Source organism: Episyrphus balteatus, chromosome 4 (assembly GCF_945859705.1).
Source record: "Episyrphus balteatus chromosome 4, idEpiBalt1.1, whole genome shotgun sequence".
Taxonomy (NCBI): domain Eukaryota; kingdom Metazoa; phylum Arthropoda; class Insecta; order Diptera; family Syrphidae; genus Episyrphus; species Episyrphus balteatus.
The window spans coordinates 4,574,208-4,582,439 of record NC_079137.1 but is presented as its reverse complement, the minus strand read 5'-3'; the positions used below and the strand labels follow the sequence as shown (position 1 = coordinate 4,582,439).

Genomic DNA, 8,232 nt, shown 5'->3' with positions numbered 1-8,232 from the left:
AAATGTCAAAATGCTCTCTGTTTTCGGAAGGTCATTTATTCGAATTGGATTTGGTAGTAAAATTGTACAAACGAATTTTTTAACGCACCAACCACAAATTACTCTTGTGAATTTCAAAAATATTACTAGAAATATGTCAAAGACTGCATTGGTAATTCTTGCACCTGGTGCTGAAGAAATGGAATTTGTTATTGCTGCCGATGTCTTGCGTAGAGCTGGAGTAAGTGCACAAGAGGAGAAAAAAATCTTTACATCATTCTTGAATCTATCTCTTTTGAATCATCTAAAAATAGGTTGCTGTCACAGTTGCCGGCTTAAAAGATGCTACAGCTGTTACATGTTCTAGAGATGTTGTCATTACTCCTGATGCTTCTCTTGAAGATTCCAAAAGTGTAAGTACAGAAATTAAACTGAAAAATGTTTGTTAAAATGCATGTTATTGTATTTGTAGAAGAATTTCGATGTTGTCATTCTACCAGGTGGACTTGGCGGCTCCAAGGCAATGGCTGAATCACCTCTTGTTGGTGAGATTCTTAAGAAACAAGAATCCGAAGGCCGATTGATTGCAGCTATTTGTGCTGCACCAATTGCCTTGGCTGCACATGGAATCTTTACCGGAAAGAGTTTGACATCGTATCCCGCAATGAAAGGACAATTGGTTTCGGTCTACAAGTTAGTAAGCTTTGGACTCTATAAACAAATATTTAAATAATTTTATTCTGTTAGGTATGTGGATGATCAAAAAGTTGTTCAAGATGGAAATTTGATAACCAGTCGTGGACCAGGTACTGCTTTTGATTTTGCTTTGAAACTTGCCGAAGTTTTGGCTGGAGAAGCTAAAGCAACTGAAGTTGCCGTAGGAATGTTGTTGAAGTGAACAAAAAGTTTCTTTTTGTTTGATGTGATTTTGTATGTTCTTTGTTGAAATAAAAAAAATCTCAAAAATAAAGAAGAAAAGCCATATTATTTTTTTGAATAAATAAATTAGATATTTTCTTTAAATATTTTTTTTTCTGTTTATCATGTTTGTTATATAAAATATAGACGACAGGAAAACTACCAATTTTTCAATTGTTTGATATCTCTGAAAATCTTCTTTGGAAGGTACTGAAAAATAGAAGCAAAAATATCCTTATTCAGTTTTGGAACGGCAAAACTGAAAAAATGTTATTCAAGCGGAGATCTGAGACTTGTATTGTCTAATATGAACATTCACACAAAAAAAAAACAATTATGTATGCTTGAAAATGGAAATCAACATGGTTAGGATATATGTTAATATGAAATTTGAAGAAAAAGTTTCATGATGTGCCAATATTTAAGGACGGATCGCTTAATATAGAGATACCCCAATAGCTTTGATTTTCTAATTGTTTCTACCGATTCGCTGGTCATAATAGGGTCCATAAGCTTAATATTTATTTATTTGTTTATTATCTACGATTTAAATCAACAGATTGTGGGCTTAAAACTAAATATATTTACATATAATAATAATATTAACATTAAATTTTATAAATAACTCAATACAATATTTAAGTTTAATTTAGACATCGTTAAATCTATTTTTTCATCATATATTAAATGAAAAAATTTGCTACATTTGGAAATTGGATCATGTTAACCATAGGACGTTCTATGGGTTGGTTCCCATAGAAACGGTCTTGATCTTAACGATCGCTGAGGAGCATACAATAAAAGCAACTAACCAACCAGCTCAATTATGAAATTTTATGTCTTTAAATAATTTTAGTCAAGTGGCATTAAAGAAAAATAATTAAAAAAAAAATAATATACAATAGTTGTTCGTTTTTCAGAAAATTCTATCGAAATTACACTAGACTTTATACACTAGTTTTTAAGCCACATGTAATTTATACGTCAAAAAATGTTTATAAAAAAAAACTTTTAATAATAGAGCATTGATTGTCTACAGAGAAAAATTAACATTTTATAAGACCAAAATGAATGGCATGGAGAAACTTATTTTAATTCAAATACGCCGCTAACAATAATTTTCTAAAAGTCTTTTTACTATAATAATATACATAGTAATATTGTACCATTATGAATGGTTGCTGTCTTAGAACCGTTTCTTAATTTGAACGACTCATTTAGTTTTATCGAACGGTTTTTTACCTACAAAGAGTTTTAGTAAATGTTAAATAGAAATTCATCAACATTTTCAAAAAATTTTGATTATTTTAAAGGGATTCATCATTTTACCATGGAACAGCTACAAAAATTATTTTCTTAAGACTTCAAACCTTCTGTATTATTTTCACAATCTCTATAGCCAGAGGGAGTTTGAAGATTAGTTTTTCAAAAACAATAATTGTCTCAATTTACTTTATTACAAATTAAAAGGAAATAAAAATCTTTTTAAAATCAAATTATCTGGGTTGTGCTCAGGTAATTGTTTTTGAAGTCAATTTGTGAAAAAAATGCTTATACCGTTGAAACAATATAAAAACTGTCACCTAGTTTCATAACAATTTTTTCTTAAAAAACCTAGGCTATAAAATTTTATTCACTAAAATCTTAACTTATAAAAAAAAAAATAAGGCAACAGCTGCAATTTTTAATCCAAAGTTAAAGTATTTTTATTTACCGACGATTTAAAAAAAACCATCAAAATCGTAAAATTTGTTTCGAGATAATTTAGTAACCTCAACTTTTTGATAAAATTAATATTGTAAGTTAACACTCCCTTGATTATAGAGCGATCAAGATTATTTTGTCCTCATAGTTGTTTATAGCGATCAGGAAATGTATGTCTGTTGGCAAGCCACAAAATTTACCCATTTCTTTTTTTTCTGATTGAAATACACTCGAAAAATTTGTTCGTGTTGTTCAATCAGGAAAAGTAGAAAGTTAGGAAGGGTTTTTTGATTTGAATTATTGAGTACGTTTAAATCTTAACGTTACAGGTAATTATAAATATAAATAACTATAATAATAAAAATAAATGAATATTTATGTATAAAAAAAAAGATAACAGAATTAACAGGCTATATTTTTAAAGACTCGACTTAAAAACCCTCTGCGTGCTACAATGAGAAAAGTTTCACATTTAAAACATTGTCCCATCTTTCTAGGTAAACCCCAGTTTTTTTCAAACATGATTGGTCTTAAATTATAGACAAATTTAATGCGAAATTAATGAAAGCCTAACCTTTTAGCATACATTTTTTTAATTATAAATATATTTTTGTTAAAAAACAGTTCTCTAACTTTAAAAGCAGCAAATCCCTACACAAAATACCATAATTGTTTTGCACCACTGAATTAAAATCGAAACATAACAAAATGCTTGCGACAACCAAGAGTGTCGTTTTTGTTGCGAATAATTCGCGCTAGTTTTGGAAAACCGTATTGAAGTCAAATAAAAATAGGTACTGGCAGCACTAAAAATAAACATGTGTTTGTGTTGTTCAAATTTGATAGACAGTTGACATTTCTCGCTTGTTTATCAAATCCAAAACACACGAGGGAGACGATTTCAATTAAATTAACCAAAAGGAAGCTTCCCTTGAATTTATGTCCTATCTATCCTGATTGAATTTCGGGAAAAGTTCCTCAAGATGAATTCATTTGAAATTAAAATACTCCCTGGAAAGGTATGTCAGTAATTGTAAATTACTCCACCCCTTGCTTTAACCCAAACACGCTTTGTTTTATCAACAAAAAAATAGGGTCGTTCTATGATATCTCTAAAAAGCTTTGCTACGGGAGATACAATTTTCGAAGAAGAACCTTTTGTATCATGTCAATTCACATGGAATGCAGCATATGGATATGCTGCTTGTGACCATTGCATGCGTCCTTTGGAAACAACATTAGAAAATGTCCGCCGGCTGGCCAATAATCCAGCTTTGGTGGTTCCATTTCCTGAGCATTGTCCCACACTCAATTGGGTTCCACAGTTTACCGTCTGTTCGAAATGTAAAGTACGATACTGTTCTGAAGACTGTCGCTTGGAAGCTTTCAAGAAGTACCACAAAGTAGGATGTATGGGTCAATTTGTCGCTGATGACAAACATCCCATTAATCTTCTAAGAGATATTTGGAAGTAAGTCTAATCTAAAGTTTGTGATTAAAACAAATAAAATAACTTTATTTGTAAATTTAGAGAAATGCACTATCCTCCAGAAACTGGTACCATAATGCTCATTGTACGTCTAATGGCGATGTATGAACAGAGTCAAAACAAAACAGATTTCTTAGAGGCATTGCAATCCTTCCAAAGTTCGGCAGTCAATGCTGAACAGAAAATTTACCACAAAATTTTGGGTGAAAATTTTGAAACTCAATTGGAACAGTTATTTATGGCTTTTTGTAATGCCTTCAATAACGAACAGTTTGCAGTTGTAAGTTAAAGGAGTTAAAAAAACTTAATAAGTTCTTTTTAATTTTACTTTTTTTAAATTTTCTTAAGTTTACTACACCTGAAGCATTTAAATCTCTGATGGCATTAATCGGAACAAATAGCCAAGGAATTGCAACTAGCGCACTTGCTGAGTGGGTGAAAAAGGTCTCAGACTTGCCATTGGACGAAAAAGCCAAACAAGAACTTGATGTGTATATTGATGACCTTTATAACAAAGTTGGAGAATGTAAGTAACTATAACTCTTAGAAAGAAGCTTTATTGAAAGCGATTTTTTCAATAAATCATGTAAATATTGAGATTCTGGGTTCAAATTAAATTCAATGTATCAAAACATTTTTAAAAAATTGTATTTTTAAAGTAACTGGTAGACCAGAATGATGTAGCTGTGGCTTGTGTCTTGTGTCGCTGTCAAAGTTAAAAAGTATGAAATTAGTATATTGGTGCCAGAATACGTAGCTGTGGCTGTGGCACGGAAATTCGCTGTGGTACAAGTCGAGTCGACTTTTACTTCAAGCTACAAGCGGAATGACTTTTGACGTTTCTAATGTGGTTACTCAGTTAAAATTATTTTTTTTTCAAGGCAATTGACATTTTTGTACGCCACAGAATTCTGTTCATCTTTTATACATTTTGAGCGAATTTATTTGACATCTTGTACCACAACGTTTTTCTTTGCTACAAGCGAATTTTCATTCTGTTCAACCAGTAAATTTCAGACAAAAAAAAATTCTTACTGAAGGAAAAATTCAAAATCTTTCGAATCCGCCCAGTTTTAAATTTTTTATGCGTTGTCCACTCTCTGGCAAAGATAACAAGATACTTTTCTTCAAAATCTATGGATAAGTTATAAAGATATGACTATTATCGTAACGATAAAATTTTTTGTTAATTTTCGAGTTTTGAATTTGAAAATTTTTATTAAGTTACTTTTTGTAGATAGTTAAATTTTTTATTGATATGGATCCTTTTTAAATTTAAAAAATTAAAATTTTGTAAGAAACTTAGAAAAGGTCACAAAAATTGAATACGTCTAAAATTGTAAAATATGTACTTTTAAAATCTACAGTTTTTTTTGGTCTTTTTGAACCATTTTTACAAGTGGTAATTATGTAGTAGTTTTGTATTTTTGTATCGATATCGAATAGAGATGTACTCTATTTTCTGAAAAAAAAAAAACTCATAGTTTATCCTTAATCCCAAAACTATTTTCTAATTTTATTAAATATTTCAAATGAAAATAGATTTACTATTTTTGTTTTAATTTATTTTTTTATGTATACATATTTCTTGCATTGAGTTTTATGGTTTAATCAAATGAGAAAGAAGTACTTCCAAATACACTGCTACTCCCTATTTGTTAAAAGATGTGTTTAAAAATTTAAAAAGTCATTAATTCATCTACTTGGAAACTGTATAGGCAAGCACAAAAGCTGCCACACACTTCTTAGCCTATAGTCTATTCAATTATTCATTTAAAACCGGTTTGTACGTATTTAATACTGAAAAAATATATTTTGAATTTGTTTTTAGTCGCTGGTGAATTCCTCAACAACGAAGGTTCTGGTCTCTATCAACTCCAAAGCAAAATCAATCACAGTTGCGTACCGAATGCTCAATCAAGCTTTCCCTACTCAAATGATATTGTTGTACTAAAAGCCATATCACCAATTCAACCTGGCGATGAGATATGTATTTCATATCTCGACGATTGCCAATTAGAAAGAAGTAGGCATTCAAGACAAAAGGTAAGTAATTATAACATATTTTTTTACATTCACTTAAAAACCTTAAACTCTTTTTAGGTTCTAAAAGAAAATTACATTTTCTTGTGCGAATGTCCAAAATGTAAAGAACAAGCTAACGATCCCAACGAAACAAGTGAAGATGAAGACGATGATGATGACTATGAAATGGATGACGATGATGACGATATGGATTAAATACAACAAAAAAAACATCTTCCAATAATAATTACTGTTATATTTTTTTAAAACATATGAGTAATTTTTCAAAAAAAAAACAAAAATTTTTCTAAAATTCTAAAAACCTTCCCATCCTTAATTATTTACTATCTGGAGTCAAGTTTATTAAATTATTACTGCATTCTGCCAACTCTGATATAGAAACTCGTCCTCGTTGGTTTATAAACTTGGCCACAGCTAAAAGTTCATCTTCGGTGATATAAATAAATTTACCTCGATCGTCAATTACTCCTGTAATCGAACCGTTTGCTTGAAGTTCAGTGATCCTATCAATAGCTTGTTGTGTCTTGAGTTTGAAATGTGTTGCCAAGTCTTCTAAAACAACTACTTTGTTGTCTTTGATATATTGAATGAATTCTTGGAGCAAGTTTTCTTTTTCACTTTCTTCACCTTCCTCAAAACCTTCCTCTTCAACGCTAAAAGCAGCCTTCATCTTCAAGTATTCTTCATGTTCCTTTCGTTCACGTTCTTCCCGAGCCAAACGTTCAGCTTCGGCTGCCTTTCTTTCATCTTCAGCTTCTTTTTCTTCCTGCTTCTTTCGTTCTTCATCTAATTTCTCTTCACGGGCTTTGCGTTCTTCCTTGGATTTCATTTCTTGTTCGCGTTGCATTCGTTTATCTGCCTTGGCTTCGAGCTTAGCTCGCTTCTTGGCACCCATTTTCTCTTCTGGGAATTCATGACTTGTTGAAGGACCTGCTTCAACTTCTTCGACATCGTCGTCGTCTTGATCTTCAGCAACATTTGCTGCTGCATTGGTACGTAGGCGATTACGTTGATTGCGAGCTATTTGAGCACGTCGTGGGATTCCCTCGGCTGCACGAACTGCAGTTGGTCTTTGTTGGTGGTGTTGTTGTTTTGTTTTGTCACCTTGTGTGTGAATGTTGGGGGGAATGTTTTATGAATAAATTTGTTTTTGTTGGAAAATCAAGGAGAGTTACCTGTTTGAGTTGATTTCTTTTGTAATAAATAAATAGTTATTATGATGACCAGGAGAGCAATGGCAATTCCAACTAACAAAATTAGATCCATTTTTTATAATAATTTCTGTAAAAGTAAATTTCTAATCGACTTTAAAATTTACAAGTGGAAATTGCAGTTTTGAAACGTCAACACATTTGTGAAATGTCAGATGGAGCAAGAGAGGAAAAAGTAGGATTAGTGTTGTCTCATTCTGAAAATGTCAAAATTATAGGAAAGTGCTGCCAATAAGCATTCGAAATCTTGATAGCGAAATCCTCTGCGAAATTCGACACGATTTAAATCTTACAATTACTGGGTCGCACGAACTTGCTCTTAAAGTTCAAGTTACTAAAATTTTGAAAATAACAACATCTGAAATCAAATTTAGTTCCAAAACAAGTAAAATTTTCAAAATTATTAGGGCCCTTTTAAAAAAAAAATTTTATAAATCATTTTTTGAAAAAAAAAAAAACTGGATGCCATTTGAAGAAATTACCAATCAACCTGAAACCAAAATTTCAAAAAATTCAATGTCCGGTTTTCGAAAATTTGATCTTTCAAAAAAAAAAAAAAAATTTCAAATTTTTTTAAATATCCAAAAATTATTTTTTTCTAAATAATGTCTTATATTAAAATTATATAAATGCTTTTTTATAAAAAGAAATCGAACAAGTAGTTTCGGAGAAAATTGGATTTAAAAAAGATTCTATGGCAGGTACCGTTAGAGATTTAAGCCTGGTACGCTGCTCGCGCTAAATTTTAGCTCCCACACAAATTATCGAAAATTTTTAGCCGAGATAAAATGGATCCCATACAAGTTATCGATAACTTGTATGGGAATTTTATCTCAGCTAAAATTTAGCGCGAGCAGCGTACCGAGCTTTAGCCTGGTACGCTGC

The 8,232-nt window shown here is 31.0% G+C and overlaps 3 protein-coding genes across 3 annotated transcripts; 2 read left to right on the top strand and 1 right to left on the bottom strand.

Annotated features, from left to right (window-relative positions):
• Nucleotides 1-963, top strand: LOC129918433 (protein dj-1beta). Its single transcript, XM_055998954.1, has 4 exons — nucleotides 1-220; nucleotides 294-392; nucleotides 452-672; nucleotides 727-963. The coding sequence occupies exons 1-4, from the start codon at nucleotides 11-13 to the stop codon at nucleotides 875-877; spliced, it is 681 nt and encodes a 226-aa protein (XP_055854929.1). The 5' UTR covers nucleotides 1-10; the 3' UTR covers nucleotides 878-963.
• Nucleotides 964-3,427: 2,464 nt separating this feature from the next.
• On the top strand, nucleotides 3,428-6,387 carry LOC129919116 (histone-lysine N-trimethyltransferase SMYD5). The gene is made up of 6 exons (XM_055999964.1): nucleotides 3,428-3,620; nucleotides 3,696-4,072; nucleotides 4,133-4,370; nucleotides 4,439-4,616; nucleotides 5,922-6,136; nucleotides 6,194-6,387. The coding sequence occupies exons 1-6, from the start codon at nucleotides 3,585-3,587 to the stop codon at nucleotides 6,329-6,331; spliced, it is 1,182 nt and encodes a 393-aa protein (XP_055855939.1). The 5' UTR covers nucleotides 3,428-3,584; the 3' UTR covers nucleotides 6,332-6,387.
• Nucleotides 6,388-6,411: 24 nt separating this feature from the next.
• Nucleotides 6,412-7,501, bottom strand: LOC129919117 (DDRGK domain-containing protein 1). Its single transcript, XM_055999965.1, has 2 exons — nucleotides 7,312-7,501; nucleotides 6,412-7,240 (listed from the first exon to the last, which is right to left on the bottom strand). The coding sequence occupies exons 1-2, from the start codon at nucleotides 7,400-7,402 to the stop codon at nucleotides 6,453-6,455; spliced, it is 879 nt and encodes a 292-aa protein (XP_055855940.1). The 5' UTR covers nucleotides 7,403-7,501; the 3' UTR covers nucleotides 6,412-6,452.
• Between the last annotated feature and the right edge of the window lie 731 nt (nucleotides 7,502-8,232).

Bases quoted from the DNA above. Each gene is read 5' to 3' on its own strand.
- LOC129919116 (XM_055999964.1), top strand. From the start codon at position 3,585: ATGAATTCATTTGAAATTAAAATACTCCCTGGAAAG. The intron at 4,617-5,921 runs GTAAGTAACTAT...ATTTGTTTTTAG, and splicing joins TTATAACAAAGTTGGAGAAT to TCGCTGGTGAATTCCTCAAC. The intron at 6,137-6,193 runs GTAAGTAATTAT...AACTCTTTTTAG, and splicing joins GTAGGCATTCAAGACAAAAG to GTTCTAAAAGAAAATTACAT.
- LOC129919117 (XM_055999965.1), bottom strand. From the start codon at position 7,402: ATGGATCTAATTTTGTTAGTTGGAATTGCCATTGCTCTCCTGGTCATC. The intron at 7,241-7,311 runs GTAACTCTCCTT...TTCACACACAAG, and splicing joins AAAGAAATCAACTCAAACAG to GTGACAAAACAAAACAACAA.
- LOC129918433 (XM_055998954.1), top strand. From the start codon at position 11: ATGCTCTCTGTTTTCGGAAGGTCATTTATTCGAATTGGATTTGGTAGT. The intron at 221-293 runs GTAAGTGCACAA...ATCTAAAAATAG, and splicing joins ATGTCTTGCGTAGAGCTGGA to GTTGCTGTCACAGTTGCCGG. The intron at 673-726 runs GTTAGTAAGCTT...TTATTCTGTTAG, and splicing joins CAATTGGTTTCGGTCTACAA to GTATGTGGATGATCAAAAAG.